Raw genomic sequence first — 19,026 nt, 5'->3', positions numbered from 1 at the left:
ATTCCTCCAAACACATTTTGTAAAAATGTTTTTACCGTACCTGCCTCAACCACTTCCTCCAGCAACTTGTTCCATCTATTTCCCACCCTCTACCTGAAGTTGCCCCTTAGTGCATTTTAAGTCTCCTCTATCTCACCTTAAAACTATGCCCTCTAGTTTTTGATTCATTTTCTCTAGGAAAAACATTTATAAACACAAGAGATTGTGCAGATGGTGGAAATCTTGAGCAACACGGACAAAATGCTGAAGAAATTCAACAAGTCAGGCAGCATCGATGGAGGGGAATTCACCTTAACTATGCCACTCATAATTTTACACAGCTCTATAAGGTCATCTTCCATCTCCAACATTCCAAATAATAAAGTCCAAGCCTGCCTGGACTCTCTCTATAACTCAGGCCTCGAATCCTGACAACATTCTCAAAAATCATTTTGCTCAATATCAGACATCCCACCTCTCCCAGAAGTTCCAGGAGTCTCCCGCATATTGATAGTGGCTCCCTGATGCCCGCAAATTATATACAATATCCCGGAAATCGATTTTTTTGAGAGCAAGCAAGAGAGAGCGCGCCATGGCAGAGTGTTCCAAAAAAAGAAAATATAAAATGTACGTCACCCCAGACTACACTGAAGTGTACCCCTGCCTAATAGGGGTCAAAAATAATGACAGTGTTGCTCGCTGCACTGTTTGCAACAGTGACTTTTCTATTGTCCATGGTGGGTTAAGACTGTAAAAGACATGTTGAGATGAGTTTAACAGGTGTCATTCATTCATTAGCATAGTTAATGTTATTTAAGCTAGCTGGCTAGCTGCTAAGGAGCTACTCTATTGCAGACATCCCACCTCTCCCGGAAGTTCCAGGAGCCTACCACAAATTGATGGTGCTACCTCCCTGAAATGAGTTTTTGTAGGGTGGGATGTCTGCAATATGATCATGGACAATCCACACCAGACCTCATTTCCCATTCCCAAAAACTCTTATTCCTTGATGGAGTTGACAGGGAAAATAAATCAGCTCTGATCCATTCTCTGCTTTTTTCCACCATCCCACCCACAGCCTTATTAACGCTCCAATATTCCCCAGATAAATTGGTTTGAAGTTGTCAGATTCCAAAATGGAGCCTTCTCCCCAGACAAACACAAAAGGAGGGGGGGAGGGGGCAGGGAGAGAGAGAGAGAGAGAGAGAGAGAGAGAAGGACATGCAAAGCTCCACAAAGATTTAATTAAAATTCCCACTGATCCCAATCAAGTCTGGTGTTTGAGGTAGCCATACCTGCTGCAGTTTGGAAACTTTGACTCCAGTTTGCTGAGAAGTTTTTCCAGTTTTGAGGCCGAGCTGGCTAAAGCTGGAGCACTGTGATTCTCAACATCTGATGTACGTCCCAATCCCACTGGAAAACCTGGAGTGGGCAGGACTTGCTGTGCGTAAAAGGCAACAGGAGGGAATGCTGCCAGAGGAGGCATGCTACTGGGGAAGAAGTGGGGCAACGTGGAAGTGGGCTGCCAGTTACTGTGGGACAAAAGATCCAGCTGTATGTGGAAGAGAAACAAAGAATTAAGAGCTTTGGGTTTGAGACAAAACAAAGCTGGCAATGATAGACTAATTATTTGAGTAACCAATCTGGAATTTGAAGGAAAGTTAGTCACAGTGCACGTAAAACTACCAGATTGTTGTTAAAGTCTTTTCCAGTTCACTATCCTGCCGAAGGTTCTTGGCCTGAAACATTCACTGTACTTTTTTCTATAGATGCTGCCTGGCCTGCTAAGTTCCTCCCGTATTTTGAGTGTGTTGCCTGGATTTCCTGCATCTGCAGATTTTCTCTTGCTTCTGGTTCACTATTGTTCTTTGGGGAAAAAATCTGCCATTCTTTCCAAGTCTGTAAACTTGCTCTCTTGTTCAAGGGTAATCAAATATAGTCAATAAACATGAGCATTGCTAGAGACTCCTATGTTCTGTGAACACAGAATCAAAGAGAATGGAAATGGGTCCTTTGACCCTACTGGTCCATGCCAACCAAGTTCCCTATTTGATTCTGCTCCATTTGCTCATGCTTGGCTCGTATCCCCCTACACATTTCCTATCCATGCACCTGCCCACGTGCCTTTCAAATCTTGTCAAGGTACCTGCTTCTGTCACTTCCCTGGCAACTCAGTACTGTGACGAGAATACACATAAAATTAAGATGTTTGCTGGCCTGGGTTAGCATCAGTGACATCAGCAAGTGGTCTGCCACCTGCCCTCAGGGGAAGGAGAGATAAGGAACAATGGAGCAGCATCTAGAGATGTGTAATGAAGGGACGGGGGAGAGAGAGCTGTCTGGAGCGGCTCCCCGCTTTGAACCCTGAACTGTTTGAAGTGATGGACAGGCGATACCCCAGCAGGGGGATAAAAAGGGACCGGTTCGCTAAGGCGACACACGACATCCGAGGTAACGAGACCCTGGAAGCGGTACGCCTCTCACGAGTCGGTGAGAAGTACCAGACAACGGCCAGGGTGGAAAGGTACGATCAGCGGGAACCCGGTGTGTGTCCGCCCTTGCCTGGGTGCCGGGTTCACTGCAGATGATCGACCGCATCTGGAGGAGGGGTCACAGTCGGTGACCTCAGGTGACATCACCAAGGACCTGCCCAAAAAGCTGCTTGTGAGCCATATCGTCGGTCTGTGAGTGAAGCCGTGTCTGAATGATCAGTTGTTCCTGTTCTCTCTCTCCCCCCACGTTGACCATCGCCATGGCAACGATTACTGCGAACTGAACTACTAAACTGGACTGAACTTTGAGTCACTTTGAAATTTGGTCATTTACCCCTAGACAACGATAGAGCTTGATTGATGCTGTTATCTTAATTCTGTGCACATGTGTGTTTATCATCGCTGAACTGTTGCATTTATTATCCTTTCGATTACTGTGTTGCTTGTTTCTTTAATAAAACTTTCTTAGTTCTAGTACTCCAGACTCCAACTGAGTGATCCATTTCTGCTGGTTTGGCAACCTAGTTACGGGGTACATAACAGTACATATGCAGAAAACCTTCCGTGTAAAAAATATTGCCCTTCAGTTCCTATCAAATCTCTCCCCCATCACTCAAAACATGCCCACTAGTTATGATACCCCATCCCTGGGGAAACAGACTCTGTGCCCTCAACCTCTAATGATTTTATACTCCTCCACAAAGTCACCCCTCACTCTCCTATGTGTACTGTTCTTTCTAAGCTGCACGGGTGCGTGGCCACACAGTAACTGAAATTCTCCTGCACACACAGGCTTTGTTGTTGTGAAGCTGGAAATTTTCTTTTATATAATTTTAATATAATTTTGAAATTATGCTAATTTAATTCTGAACTTAATCAATTTTGAAAATAATTGCAAAATACCCTGTAATTGTGTTAATGAATATAATCCATAAATTTTCCAAATAATAAATGTACAGCCTTTACTTTGAAACATTTGAGAGCTTCAACGTAGTTACATTGACAGTGGTTCACGTTACAACACTGTTACAAATTGCAACAATAAACACAGAATGGAACTCAGTAGTCCAGTGTTAATAAACTGCCAACCCATTGAGGCCCAATGCTGTCCAAGTTTAAAAGTTTACAAAAAGTGAAAGATTTTCTTTGTTGTACTGTATTTCATTATACCCCTCCATTAATAAGTAAAATCAAGAGTATATGATTTTTCAATCTTCATTCTAAATATTCATAACATGCATACTACACAAAAAAACATTTAAAGTGCCATGTAGTTTTCAAGCCATGTAAAAATTTCCTACTCAGAGCAATTGGGGGTCTGTGCAGCCATAAAAAATAATTAGGGGGAACGTTGCCTACTTGCCCATGAATACACAAAAGAAAAGCAAATCTAAGGACGTTTACGATTGTAACGGAATTCTTCAAAATATTCACATAAGATAAAAATTGAAGCACAATAGAGTCATAAGAGACTGCAGGTGCTTTATCTGCCTTCATCCATCAGCCACCTGCAATTGTCTCCCAATTCCATCCCTTCCCCTCCCCTATCTGACATAACAGACCTGCCATTTTACAACCCTTCTCAGTTCACCAATAACTTTGGGTTCCTGCGTCACCCCTCCTTTTCTCCCTTGATACTAGCAATCTTGCCTCTCCAACTCTCAGTCATAGTCATAGAGCACTACAGCACAGAAACAGGCACTTCAGCCAATATAGTCTGTGGTGAACCATTATTCTGCCGAGTCCCATCAACACATACCTGGACCATAGCCCTCCATATCCTCCTATCCATGTACTTATCCAAATTTTTCTTAAATATTGCAATCAGAAAAAAAAAATCATTGTTTGTGTCAACAACCAACAGCGTGCAAGAATGTGCTGGAGGCAGCCCACAAGTGCTACCATGCTTTCAGCGCCAACATAGCATGCCCACAACTTACTAACCCTTGCGGCTTTGGAATGCGGGAGAAAACTGAAGCACCCGGAGGAAACCCACACAGTCACGGGCAGAACGTACAAACTTCTTACAGACAGAGGTGTGGATGAACCTGAATTGCTGGAGCCATAAAGAATTACACTAATCACTACACTACTCTGGTATGGAACTCCAAGAAGGCAGTGATCAGAATGTGATAGAATTCACCCTGCAGTTTGAGAGGGACAAGCTTAGATCAGATGTGCCAGTACTAAAGTAAAGGGAATTACAAAGGCATGAGAGAGGAGTTGGCCAAAGTTAATTGGAAGGGAAGACCAGCAGGGATGATGGCAGAACCGCACTGGCTGGAGTTTCTGGGAGCAGTCTGGAAGGTGCAGGATAGATATAATACAGCAAAACTTAGCGGGAAATTAGAGCATTGGGAAACTTTAAAAAAAAACAGCAGGAGGCAACTAAAAAGCCAAAAGGAGAGAAAAGATGAAACATGAAGGTAAGCTAGACACTAACATAAAAGAGGATACAAAAGTTTTTTTTAGATCATATAAAGAGTAAAAGAGAGAAGAGAGTGGATTTCAGACCGCTGGAAAGTGACACTGGTAGTAATGGGGGACAAACAAACGGCGGGCAAAATTAATAACTATTTTGTGTCAGAATAACAGTGTGCCAGAAAATTAAGTGTCAGGGAGTAGAAAAGAATGTTGTTGCAATTACTAAGGAGAAGGTGCTTGGGAAGCTTAAAGGTCTGAAGTCAGGTAAGTCACCTGGATCAGATGGACTATACCCCAGGGTTCTGAAAGAGGAGCTGAAGAAATTTGGGAGGCATTAGTAATGATCTTCCAAGAATCACTAGATTCTGGAATGGTTCCAGAGTAATGTAAAATTGCAAAGGTCACTCCACTCTTTAAGAAGGGAGGGAGGCGGAAGAAAGGAAATTATAGGCCAGTTAGCCTGACTTTAGTGGTTGGGAAGATGTTTGAATCCATTATTAAGGATGAGGTTTCAGGGTACTTGGAAAAATGATAAAAGAGGTTTCCTTAGCATGGTTACTTTAAGGAAATAACAGGCAAGATAGACAAAGGAGACTCAGTAGATATTGTTTAGTTGAATTTTCAGAAGGCCTTTGACAAGGTGCTGTACAGGAGGCTGCTTAACAAGATAAGAGCCCATGGTTTTACAGGAAAGATGCTAGCATGGATAGAGGATTGGTTGATTGGCAAATAGCAAAGAGTGGGAATAAAGGGAGCCTTTTCTGGTTGGCTGCCGGTGAATAGTGGTGTTCCACAGGGCTCGGTGTTGGGACTGCTTCTTTTCATGTTATAAGTCAATGATTTGCATGACAGAATTGACAGCCTTGTAGCCATTTTTGCAGATGATACGAAGGTGAGTGGAGGGGAAGGTAGTGTTGAGAAAACGTAGAGTCTGCAGAAGATGTTAGTCAAATTGGGAGAATAGGCATACTTCTGGCAAATGGTTACAGTAGCTTCTACAGGGTCAACAAAAGGTGCTACCATTCTACTTAAATGTACTTCTAATAATCCAATATCTTACTTTACATTAACTTAAAAGTACTGCAGGTCTACACCATCAGCGAGTTGCTCAGTGGTGGAGATAATGGAGGAGGGCACAACGTGCTGCTGCCTGAATCAACGAAGGCTCACAGTCAACTAAGTGGCTGTCAAGGTCACTTCTCTTGTGATCACAACACCCCTTTGGATATTGTTAATCTGGTACGCCGCAAGTTGAACTTGCTGATTTATTGGATGAGAGTGGGTGTGGATGGCAGGGGCCTAGTCCTTGGTTGAGAACTAGGTCTGAAGCCATGATGTCGCCTGTTTGCAGCCGCCCAGAGTGAGGGGACAAAGCCATTGCCCTAAACCAGGAGCAGTGTGGCATGGTGTCCAGAATGGACTCGAGCTGCCCTCCCAGGGTTTCCCTCAGCAGAAGACAAGCTCTGTTGTTGTCAACTGCAGATTTTTCTTTTTTTGGCAGCACTCAATGGTCTTGGGCCTCAAGCTGCGGGGTCGCTTGCTTTTCAGACGCCAGAAGAGAGGTGTCCGAGCTATTGCACTCTGCCTGGTGCAGCGTGGCGCAGTTGTGGCAATTGAGGATTTCAACTGGACCGAGAGGTCTGGACTGGGCCTCCAAGCTGCAGTACTGCCTGGTGGAAGCTGGACATCGGGGTTTGGTCGACAGATAATATTGGTGACCTGGGGGGTCTGGACTACATAAATGCATATTCTGCATATTTTTACTGATACTATATGGGTTTGTTGACTTTATGTGTGAGGGCTAGGCATCAAGCCGTGTCGTTGTTGGGAGGGGAGGGAGATGGGCGTCTGGATTCTCATTACGTGATTGTGATCTTCTGTGTGCTTACTGTGTGTGACCATTGGTAATGTGTGTTGCACCTTGACCCCATAGTAATACTGTTGCATTTGGCTGTATTCACGAGTATTCATGTATGGTTAAATGACAATTAAACTTGAATTGAATTGAAGTGGCAGATGGAATACAATGAAGGGAAGTGTATGGTCATGCACTTTGGTAGAAGGACTTTGGTAAAGATGGAGACTATTTTCTATTCTGAGGAGCATTTGAATGCTCTAGGCCTGTACTCACTGTCGTTGAGAAGAATGGGGGGAGGGGGAGATCTCATTGAAACTTTTTGAATATTGAAAGGCCTAGGTAGAGTGGATGTGGAGAGAATGTGGATGTACGGGGCGGGGGGGGGGGAAGCCTAAGACTAGAGGGAACAGCCTCAGAATAGAGTGATGTCCATTTAGAAAGGAAATGAGACAGAATTACTTTAGCCAGAGGGTGGTGAATCTGTGAAATTCATTGCCACAGATGGCTGTGGAGGCCAAGATATTGGATCTATTAAAAGTAGGGGTTGATAGGTTCTTGACTAGTCAGGGTGTCTAATGTATGGAGAGAAGGCAGGAGAATGGGTTTGAGATGGAAAATAAATCAGCCATGATGGAATGGCAGAGCAGACTTGATGGGCCAAATGGCCTAACTCCACTATTTCTTATGGCTACCGTGCCGCCTTTTGGGCAGACCTAATGTAGGGTTTCGATCCAAAACACCAACAGTTCCTTTCCTCCCACAGATGCTGCTACAACATTCGGAGATTCTCCAGTAGATTGTTTGTGATCAACATCAAGCCATAAGACATAGGAGTGGAGTTAGGCCATTGAAAGGCCTAGGTAGAGTGGATGTGGCTATATCATATACAAGACATTTAGTATAATTAACAGGTTTGGAAATTTCATATGTTTGGAGTTTATATACTCTGTGGCCACTATTATTACCTTCTGTACCTAATAAAATGGCCATTGAGTGTATGTTCACAAACAAGAGAAAATCTGCAGACACTGGAAATCCAAACAATGCATGTCCTTCTGAAGGCCAACCAGTGTATCTGAGAAGCTGGTGCCTCACACACCAGAGACTGAATTCTGCTGTCGTCTGGAGTTTGCACATTCTCCCCATGATGCACGGGTTTCTTCTAGGAATTCTAATTTCCCTCTATGTTCCAAAAATGTGTGGGTCGTTAGGTTAATTGGTACCTGTGTAAATTGCTTTAGTATGTACATGAATGGTACTAGAGAAGGGGCAGTGTTGGATCTCCTGTTAGGGAATGAGATAGGTCAGGTGACGGAGGTATGTGTTGGGGAGCACTTCGGGTCCAATGATCACAATGCCATTAGTTTCAATATAATTATGGAGAAGGATAGATCTGGACCCAGGGTTGAGATTTTTGATTGCAGAAAGGCAAACTTTGAGGAGATGCGAAAGGATTTAGAAGAAGTGGATTGGGACAAATTGTTTTATGGTTAGGATGTAATAAGAGAAGTGGAGGTCATTTAATGGTGAAATTTTGAGGGTACAGAATCTTTATGTTCCTGTCAGGTTGAAAGGAAAAGTTAAAAGTTTGAGAGAGCCATGGTTTTCAAGGGATATTGGAAACTTGGTTCGGAAAAAGAGAGATATCTACAATAAACATACATCAAAGTTGCTGGTGAACGCAGCAGGCCAGGCAGCATCTATAGGAAGAGGTGCAGTCGACGTTTCAGGCCGAGACCCTTCGTCAGGACGAAGGGTCTAAGTTAGTCCTGACGAAGGGTCTCGGCCTGAAACGTCGACTGCACCTCTTCCTATAGATGCTGCCTGGCCTGCTGCGTTCACCAGCAACTTTGATGTATGTTGCTTGAATTTCCAGCATCTGCAGAATTCCTGTTGTTTATATCTACAATAAATATAGGCAGCATGGAGTAAATGAGGTGCTCGAGGAATATAAAGAATATAAAAAGAATCTTAAGAAAGAAATTAGAAAATCTAAAAGATACGAGGTTGCTTTGGCAAGTAAGGTGAAAATAAATCCAAAGGGTTTCTACAGTTACATTAATAGCAAAAGGATAGTGAGGGATAAAATTGGTCCCTTAGAGAATCAGAGTGGACAGCTATGTGTGGAACCAAAAGAGATGGGGGAGATTTTGAACAATTTCTTTTCTTCGGTATTCACTAAGGAGAAGGATATTGAATTGTGTAAGGTAAAGGAAACAGGTAGGGAAGTTATGGAAACTATGATGATTAAAGAAGAGGAAGTACTGGCACTTTTAAGGAATATAAAAGTGGATTAGTCTCCAGGTACTGACAGGATATTCTCTAGGACCTTGAGGAAAGTTAGTATAAAAATAGCAGGGGCTCTGACAGAAATATTTCAAATGTCATTAGAAACGGGGATGGTACCGGAGGATTGGCGTATTGCTCATGTTATTCCATTGTTTAAAAAGGGTTCTAAGAGTAAACCTAGCAATTATCGGCCTGTATATAATTATCTGGATAGACAGGGTCTGATTAGGAACAGTCAACATGGATTTGTGCATGGAAGGCCATGTTTGACAAATCTTATTGAATTTTTTTTGAAGAGGTTACTAGGAAAGTTGACGAGGGTAAAGCAGTGGATGTTGTCTATATGAACTTCAGTAAGGCCTTTGACAAGGTTCCACACGGAAGGTTAGTTAGGAAGGTTCAATCGTTAGGTATTAATATTGAAGTAGTAAAATGGATTCAGCAGTGGCTGGATTGGAGACGCCAGAGAGTAGTGGTGGATAACTGTCAGATTGGAGGTCGGTGACTAGTAGTGTGCCTCAGGGATCTGTACTGGGTCCAATGTTGTTTGTCATATACATTAATGATCTGGATGATGGGGTGCTAAATTGGATTAGTAAGTATGCAGATGATACTAAGATAGGTGGCGTTGTAAATAATGAAGTAGGTATTCAAAGCTTGCAGAGAGATTTAGGCCAGTTAGAAGAGTGGGCTGAAAGATGGCAAATGGAGTTTAATGCTAATAAGTGTGAGGTGCTACATTTTGATAGGACTAATCAAAATAGGACATACATGGTAAATGGTAGGGCATTGAAGAATGCAACAGAACAGAGGGATGTAGGAATAATGGTGCATAGTTCCCTGAAGGTGGAATATCATGTGGATAGGGTGGTGAAGAAAGCTTTTGGTTTGCTGGCCTTTATAAATCAGAGCATTGAGTATAGGAGTTGGGATGTAATGTTAAAATTGTACAAGGCATTGGTAAGGCCAAATTTGGAGTATTGTGTACAGTTCTGGTCACTGAATTATAGGAAAGATGTCAACAAAATAGAGAGAGTACAGAGAAGATTTACTGGAATGTTACCTGGATTTCAGCACCCAAGTTACAGAGAAAGGTTGAACAAGTAGGGTCTTAATTCTTTGGAGCATAGAAGGTTGAGGGGGAGACTTAATAGAGGTATTTAAAATTATGAGGAGGATAGATAGAGTTGACATGGATAGGTTTTTTCCATTGAGTAGGGGAGATTCAAACAAGAGGACGAGTTGAGAGTTAAAGGGCAAAAGTTTAGGGGTAACATGAGGGAGAACTTCTTTACTCAGAGAGTGGTAGCTGTGTGGAACCAGCTTCCAGTAGAAGTGGTAGAGGCAGGTTCGATGTTGTCATTTAAAGTTAAATTGGATAGCTATATGGACAGAAAAGGAATGGAGGGTTATGGGCTGAGTGCAGGTCGGTGGGACTAGGTGAAAGTAAGCATTCGGCACGGACTAAAAGGGCCGAGATGGCCCGTTTCCGTGCTGTAATTGTTATATGGTTATATGGTAGAATTTGGTTAATGTGGTGATCTTGACGTTTGTTGATGTAGGTTGAGGGTTAGAATGGATTCAATGAGCCGAAGGGCTTGTTTCTGTTTGCTACATCTGATTCTATTAATTAGAAATGGGAGTAGACCTCTCTGCCCCATCAGTCCTGCCCCACCATTCAGTAAGGTCATGGCAAATCTGATTGTAACCTCAATTCTACATTTCTTCCCCACACCCAGTAATCTTTCACTCACTTATCAAGAACCTTCTGACAGCCTCTGAAGTTCCAACAATTTACAAACAGCTAAAAGAAAAAGTAATCATCTATTCAACCAACATACACAAAATGCTGGAGGAACTCAGCAGGCCAGGCAGCATCTATGGAAAAGAGTAAATAGTCGACGTTTTGGGCCAAGACCCTTCTTTGGGCTTCGACAAAGTATCTTGGCCTGAAGCGTCGACTGTTTACTCTTCCATAGATGCTGCCTGGTCTACTGAGTTCCTCCAGCATTTTTGTGCATTGAGTACATATTCATGGTCTTTTGTTGTTGTTGCTCTTTGACGTGTTGTGCATTCAAAGATGTTCTTCCGCACACCACTGTTGTAACACATGGCCATTTGAGTTACTGTCACCTTCCTGTTAGCTTGAATTGGTCTTGCCATTCTCCTCTGCCCTCTCATGTTAACATGCATTTTCACCCACAGAACTGACACATCACCAGCTGAGGTGACATCATCAGTACATAATTGAGTGTTATTTCTGCTGGCTGCTCGCATTTTTATTGCTCCGACAAATTGTTCTGATTGGTTGGTTGTTGCACTGGTCACTAGTCTCCGCTGCTTCCCAGCCAAGCAGATAGCCGAGTGATCTCCGCTGGCCCATATCCTTGGTTATCAGTCGTTGTGAGTGTTGTTCACAATCAGAACGAATCATACCAATATAAACACGGGCACTCATCAGAAACAACACCCAATTGCGTACTGACGTTGTCACCTTGACTGGTGACAAAATGTTTGCAAACTAACCTCCAGGCTCAACAAGCAACCCTACAAATACTATTGAGACTGTTGTGCGTGAAAATCACAGGAGATCAGTAGTTTCTGAAATACTCAAACCACCCCATCTGGCACTAACCATCATTTCATAGTCAAAGTCACTTAGATCACATTTCTTCCCCATTCTGATATTTGGTCTGAACAACAACTGAACCTCTTGCCCATGCCTGCATGCTTTTATACATAGAATTGCTGCCTCATGATCGGTTGATTGGATATTTACATTAACAAGGTGTAGCTATAAACTGGCCACCAAGCATACAGCACAGAGACAGTAAAATCTTTGTGGAAATTGAAGACAGTGTCTCTGTGGTTCAGATATGCCAAACAACCAGCTAAATGCGTGATATGAAAATGATTGATCCAATGGAAATAAATAGCACAAATCAATATTACCTGGAGTATAGATAAATGAAAAATGTGAACTCATTGAAATGTTGAAGGAAATTCTTCAGAGGGCTCAAATGCATGGGTGATGAGAGGCAGCTCTGCCTGGCTGAAGAGTCTGGAGCTATGGGACACAGACTGTCGAGAGCAAGGCTAATTATAACTGACATGCTGAGAAATTCCTATATTCCGAAGGCTTGGAATTCTTTACTCTAGAGGGCTGTGGGTGCTCGGAGTGTTAAATATCTTCCAGGGATCAATGGATTTCTAAACTAAGAAAATAATCAGGGGCATGGGAATGGCATACGAGGGAGTCCAGGCCCTTCAGACGCAGCCTTATTAAGTGGTATGGCAAGCTCAAGGGCTGGTATTAAACATTAAAAATTAAGTGTTAAAGATTAGCTTTGTCACATGTACATCATATCAAAGCATACAGTGAAATGTGTCATTTGAGTCAATGACCAACGTAGTCTAAGGGTGTGCTGGGGGCAGCCCACAAGTGTTGCCATGCCTCCGGCAGCAAGATAGCATGCCCACAACTTACTAACCCTAACTGTACATCTTTGGAATGTGGAGAAAACAGAGCACCCAGAGTAAACCCATGCCATCATGGGGTGAATGTACAAACTCCTTACAGACAGCGAACCCGGGTCTCTGACACTGTATTGGCTTTACATTAATCACTACGGTACATAAAACAGTAGTACATGCCCTTCAGCCCACGATGTTATGCTGACCTTTTAACCTAATCCAAGATCAATCTAACACTTCCCTCCCACATATCCCTCCCTTATTTCCATCATCCATGTGCCTAAGAGTCACATAAATGTCCCTAATGTATCTGTTTTTACCACCATCCCAGGCAGCGTGTTTCATTGTCCCACCACTGTGTTAAAAACCTACCCCTAAAAAACACTCTATACTTTACACCAATCACCTTAAGATTATGGGTTTTTTGCGTCTGTATTTACTAAGAAAACTGGCATGAAGTCTATGGAATTAAGGGAAACAAGTAGTGAGATAATGGAAACTATACAGATAGAAGAGGAGGAAGTGCTTGCTATCTTGAGGCAAATTAAAGTGGATAAATCCCCAGGACCTGACAGGGTATTCCCTCGGACCTTGAAGGAGCCAAGTGTTGAAATTGCAGGGGCCCTGGCAGAAATATTTAAAATGTCTGTGTCTACAGGAGAGGTGCCGGAGCATTGGAGAGTAGTTCATGTTGTTCCGTTGTTTAAAAAAGGATCGAAAAGTAATCCTGGAAATTACAGGCCGGTAAGTTTGACGTCAGAAGTGGGTAAGTTATTGGAGGGAGTACCAAGAGACAGAATCTACAAGCATTTGGATACACAGGGACTTATTAGGGAGAGTCAACATGGCTTTGTGCGTGGTAGGTCATGTTTGACCAATCTGTTGGAGTTTTTCCAAGGAGGTTACCAGGAAAGTGAATGAAGGGAAGGCAGTGGATGTTGTCTACATGGACTTCAGTAAGGCCTTTGACAAGGTCCCGCATGGGAGGTTAGTTAGGAAAATTCAGTCGCTAGGTATACATGGAGAGGTGGTAAATTGGATTAGACACTGGCTCAATGGAAGAAGCCAAAGAGTGGTAGTACAGAATTGCTTCTCAGAATGGAGGCCTGTGACTAGTGGTGCGCCACAGGGATCAGTGCTGGGTCCATTGTTATTTGTCATCTATATCAATGATCTAGGTGATAATGTAGTAAATTGGATCAGCAAATTTGCTGATGATACAAAGATTGGAGGTGTAGTAGACAGTGAGGAAGGTTTTCAGAGCCTGCAGAGGGACTTGGACCAGCTGGAAAAATGGGCTGAAAAATGGCAGATGGAGTTTAATACAGACAAGTGTGAGGTATTGCACTTTGGAAGGACAACCCAAGGCAGAACATACAGGGTAAATGGTAAGGCACTGAGCAGTGCAGTAGAACAGAGGGATCTGGGAATACAGATACAAAATTCCCTAAAAGTGGCGTCACAGGTAGATAGGGTCGTAAAGAGAGCTTTTGGTATATTGGCCTTTATTAATCAAAGTATTGAGTATAAGAGCTGGAATGTTATGATGAGGTTGTATAAGGCATTGGTGAGGCCGAATCTGGAGTACTGTGTTCAGTTTTGGTCACCAAATTACAGGAAGGATATTAATAAGGTTGAAAGAGTGCAGAGAAGGTTTACAAGGATGTTGCCAGGACTTGAGAACTCAGTTACAGAGAAAGGTTGAATAGGTTAGGACTTTGTTTCCTGAAGCGTAGAAGAATGAGGGGAGATTTGATAGAGGTATATAAAATTATGATGGGTATAGATAGAGTGAATGCAAGCAGGCTTTTTCCACTGAGGCAAGGAGAGAAAAAAACCAGAGGGCATGGGTTAAGGGTGAGGTGGGAAAAGTTTAAAGGGAACATTAGGGGGGGCTTCTTCACACAGAGAGTGGTGGGAGTGTGGAATGAGCTGCCAGACGAGGTGGTAAATGCGGGTTCCTTTTTAACATTTAAGAATAAATTGGACAGATACATGGATGGGAGGTGTATGGAGGGATATGGTCCGTGTGCAGGTCAGTGGGACTAGGCAGAAAATGGTTCAGCACAGCCAAGAAGGGCCAAAAGGCCTGTTTCCGTGCTGTAGTTTTTCTATGGTTTCTATGCCCTCTCTATTAACTATTACCGTCCTGGAAAAATGACACTGGCTGTCCACTCAATCTATGCCTCATGTCATCTTATACACACAACTGACAAGTCACCTCTCATCAAGCAGGTGTAGGTCCACTTCTATTTCTGGAGGTTGATGAAAAGCTACGAAGTTATTACTGCCTTTGTCCCCAGAATTAACACATACTTCTCAAATTGATCCTGTCCATGGATTACTTATTTTAGTCAAATAACTATTGAAACAGAGAATTCCAGTTAGTGCAGTAGAACACAGAACACAGCTGACGATCAGATGTTTGGATTTGATGGGGAAACTATTACTCTTTAGTTAATGAGGGGACAGAGACATTGTAGTTAAGTCACTGGCAAAATTCTTGATCATTGATCCAGAGACAAGAGTTCAAATCCCACAATGGTATCTGGGGAATTTAAATTGAAATAATTAAATAAAGTTGGAATTTAAAAAACACAGCTGGTCTCTGTAACAGCAATCATGAAAGTAACAGATTTTCATAACCTGGTTTGTACTACATGTGACCTCCGGTCTTAACTGCCTCCTCAGTTCAAGGGCAACTAGAAACAGCAGTAAATGCCTGCACCACCCACATCCTTTGAATGAATAAATAGGGGATTACATCATTCAGTATTGGCTTTCTTACCTCCGCAGGAAGAGGAGGCAGCGTTGGCATTTGTATGGGAGGTAGACTGTTGAGTTTTGCACCATTCTTGACCATCTGAATGTGACCCTTGTACTGATTCTGTGAACAGCATATGTAGATTAAAATATTAGAAAATCATCTTTGCATTTATAATTACACCATTGACAAGTCTTAAGATCAATGCAGAGCAACAGCAGTGAACTTATACACAGTAAGTTCCTACAAATGGAATGAGATAACGATTAAGTCATGTTAATTTTGATGTGGATTTAGTGGAATACATATTGAAAAATCTTTAGTCAGAGACCACCGCAGTTTGACATCTAATTCAAAAGACAACATCTTTGACTGAGGCACATTACATTTTGTGCTCTAGCCTTCAGAATGGGGACTGAAGTCATCACCTCCTGGCTCAAGGTGACCCACTGAGCCACCACAGAGAACCAAATGCTCTGCAATATCACTCATGCTCAAATCCTGCAGGCAGATGCAATAATCGAAATTTTAGATTTCTCAGCAAGTTCAAAAGCAAGTCACCAGTCTGGCCCCAAGACAAAGTGGCAATTTGTGCTAACTTTAATCTCCTGCTGCAGGTCTTACATGAAAGATCCTCCATCTGGTGGCCAGACGGAGAATTTGCAAACACTTGTTTGGAATTCAGACAAATTTGCATTCTGAGGGAAGGAGAGGTGGTGGGTGGGGGGGAAGAGAAAAGCTGAAGTGCTAGCCATTTGTTTAAAAAAAGAACTACTGGGAGTGTGGAGTAAAGTCATCAGCACTTCAAAGGAGAAAGGTAATCTCCTGAGAGGCAGGCAAAAGTCTGATCAGTTAACTACATGTGAAGTCTACTGATCAAAAGAACAGAGAACCACAGTTAAAATAACCAAGATAACCGGAAAACCATTCTGAAAGAGCCAAATTTAAGACATATTCCCACTCTTCCTCATTACAGTTCCATTTGAGATTCTCAATGACCACCTGTCAATATTTTATTTCTTAAAATTCCAAGAACGCCCATGACTTCTAACTATTCTCTAATGTCCTTGATGCAGTTTAGGATAAAGCAACACTCCCTGTACAGGCTTACTGTGTATAGGAACAGCTGCTTGGGCCACGTGCCCACTTTGATAGACATTGGACCACAATTCGGCATATGGCTGCCATCTCAGTCTCACCTTTACATTCTCTGTTTGAACCTGGATGTCGTTCAATCTTCTCTGCCATTCACGTGCAAGGTTTGAGCTTCCTGCTGCAGACCTAAGAACAAATCAAATTCTACAAGTTGATGATAAACAACAAAACAGGTGATAGAAAAATGGAGGGCTATGTGGAAGAGTAGAGTTAGATTGCTTTTGGAGTAGGTTAAAAGGTCAGCATAACATTGTGGGTCAAAGGGCCTGTATTGTGCTGTACTGTTCTGTGTTCTATAAACTGTGTAGTTTTCCTCTGTAGTTTTCCTCTCTGTGCTTCTATATCGCATGCACCCATTTAGCATATGTGAATTAGACTGTGTAAGGATATGGTGGGTGGCAGGGATAGCGGTAGAAGCAAGACATTAAGGACAGTTAAGAGATTCTTATATAGGCACATAGACGTTAGAAAGACTGAGGGCTATGTTAAGAGGGAAGGGTTAGATTGATCTCGGAGTAGATTAAAAGGTCAGTACAACATTGTGGGCTGAAGGGCCTGTACTGTTCTATACTCTATGTGAAAACGTAATAAATTCTAAAGTCCATGGGATATTAAAAACCAAGTAGGGCTGAAAAAGAGCATTGTTTCTTGCTTAAAAGAGATCCAAAAATAATTTAAGTATCTTGTTCTTGCTCAGTGCCAGAAGGGGCTTTTTCTAAACTTTAACTTTGATGCTGCCTTTGCATTGAATTGAAGGACACAGAGGAAATGAAAACAATTCATCTTGGAGCTGGTCTGTCAATAAACCCCTTCAGCTTTCACAGAATACTGGTCTGATGAATGGCTTACATTTGCTCCATGTCCTACAGATTGTTCGAAGAAAGGGCTGCCCAGTTGTGCAAAGATGTAATAAATTGGTGAGGGGAAAAAATCTGAAGCTAAATGACTCTGACCTTAGGTTGCAAAGCTGTAACTTTGCCTCATTAGCTGCTTGGTCCAACACCATAACTGCAATCTCTCTCTTGGTCTCAAGGGATTGAACCTGTAATAGTTTAAACATTAACGATTTATAAGATGGAGAACATGGACACTTATTTCTCCTTCATACTTGCCAGACAGGCACTGCTGGCAAACCTAACATGCAATGCCCACCATTAAATGTCCTCAAGGTTGCAGCGTTGAGCCACACAAGACCCTAAGACATAGGAGCAGAGTTAGACCATTTGCCCCATTGAGTCTGCTCTGCCATTTGATCATAGCTGATTTATTATCCCTCTCAGCCCCATTCTCCTGCCTTCTCCTCATAACATTTGACGCCCTTTGACCTAGACTCCATAGCTGTAAAGCCATAAATTCGCTATTCAAATCACTGGCATATAACGTGTAAAGAGGAGGTCTTAACACAGACCCCTGTGGAACACAACTAGTTACTGTCATCCAACCAGAAGGCAGTTTCACATGGGGGTTAAGTGAGGACCCAGAAAAGACATTTGAGGTGTTACTCAAGTCCACAATGAAGATTATCAATAAGTTAGTTCACGTACATAAGATATAGGAGCAGAATTAAGCCATTTGGCCCATCGAGTCTGTTCTGCTACTTCCTCATGGCTGATCCATTTTCCTTCAGCCCCAGTCTCCCACCTTCTCCCCGTATCCCTTCATGCCCTAACCAATCAAGAATCTATCAATCTCTGCCTTAAATATACCCGATCATTTGGCCTCCACACCCATCTGTGGCAAAGAATTCCACAGATTTGTCACGCTTTGGCTAAAGAAATTCATCCTCCTCATCTCCATTTTAAAAGGACGCCCCTCTATTCTGAGGCTGTGTCCTCTGGTCTTAGACCGCCACCCCCACCCCCCCCCCCGCCCCACCATAGGAAACGTCCTCTCCACATCCACTGTATCAAGGCCTTTCAGCATTCGCATGAAGCTGGGTTGCCTGCTGATAAATGAAAGCACAGCTTGTTATGCTTTATTATGGAATGATAAAATAAGAACAAAAAGGGGTGAAAAGAACAAAAGCAGAAAAGATATTTGGTTTAACATCTTATCCGATATTTATAACTTCTGACAGTGAAGCACTCCTTCATTGCACTGGAATGGTGACACAATTGAATAGCGCAATTGCTTTACAGCGCCAGCGATCACTGATCGGGGTTCGACTCCCACTTCTGTCTGTAAGGAGTTTGTATGCTCTCCCCGTGACCACGTGGGTTTCCTCTATGTTCTCTGGTTTCCTTTCGCATTCCAAAAAGAAACAGGTTAGTAAGTGGTGGGCATACTATATTGGTGCAGGGAGTATGGCGACACTTGCAGGTTGCCCAGCAGCACATATCCAGACTGTGTTAGTAGTTGGCGCAAATGGCGCATTTCGCTGTATGTTTCGATGTACATGTGGCAAATAAAACTAATCTTTATAATTCTCATTATCCTATTATGTATCTTTCCCACCCCACTCTCTGTATCCTATTATTTGCTCCCCTCCGTAGGAAGGAAAGTGACAAATTCCATCTGCCACCTCTCTGGATGTAAATGAAATGTAGCAGGTAGAAACGCAGGATCTAAGCAAAACAAAATAGTTGTTGGGG

General features: G+C 42.7%; 1 protein-coding gene across 6 annotated transcripts in view; it reads right to left on the bottom strand.

Annotated features, from left to right (window-relative positions):
* Positions 1 to 19,026, bottom strand: part of LOC134340835 (RING finger protein 214-like) — a 60,909-nt gene that overhangs the window by 6,872 nt on the left and 35,011 nt on the right. For all 6 annotated transcript variants that reach the window (XM_063038396.1, XM_063038397.1, XM_063038394.1 and 3 more), the window contains exons 9-12: positions 17,389 to 17,477; positions 16,480 to 16,561; positions 15,305 to 15,403; positions 1,275 to 1,531 (exon numbers count right to left, since the gene is read on the bottom strand). In XM_063038396.1, the coding sequence (XP_062894466.1) occupies positions 1,275 to 1,531; positions 15,305 to 15,403; positions 16,480 to 16,561; positions 17,389 to 17,477 (527 nt within the window). The remainder of the gene's footprint in view (positions 1 to 1,274; positions 1,532 to 15,304; positions 15,404 to 16,479; positions 16,562 to 17,388; positions 17,478 to 19,026) is intronic.

This window comes from Mobula hypostoma, chromosome X2 (genome assembly GCF_963921235.1).
Source record: "Mobula hypostoma chromosome X2, sMobHyp1.1, whole genome shotgun sequence".
NCBI classification, from domain to species: Eukaryota; Metazoa; Chordata; class Chondrichthyes; order Myliobatiformes; family Myliobatidae; genus Mobula; species Mobula hypostoma.
This window is presented reverse-complemented; position numbering and strand designations above follow the sequence as displayed.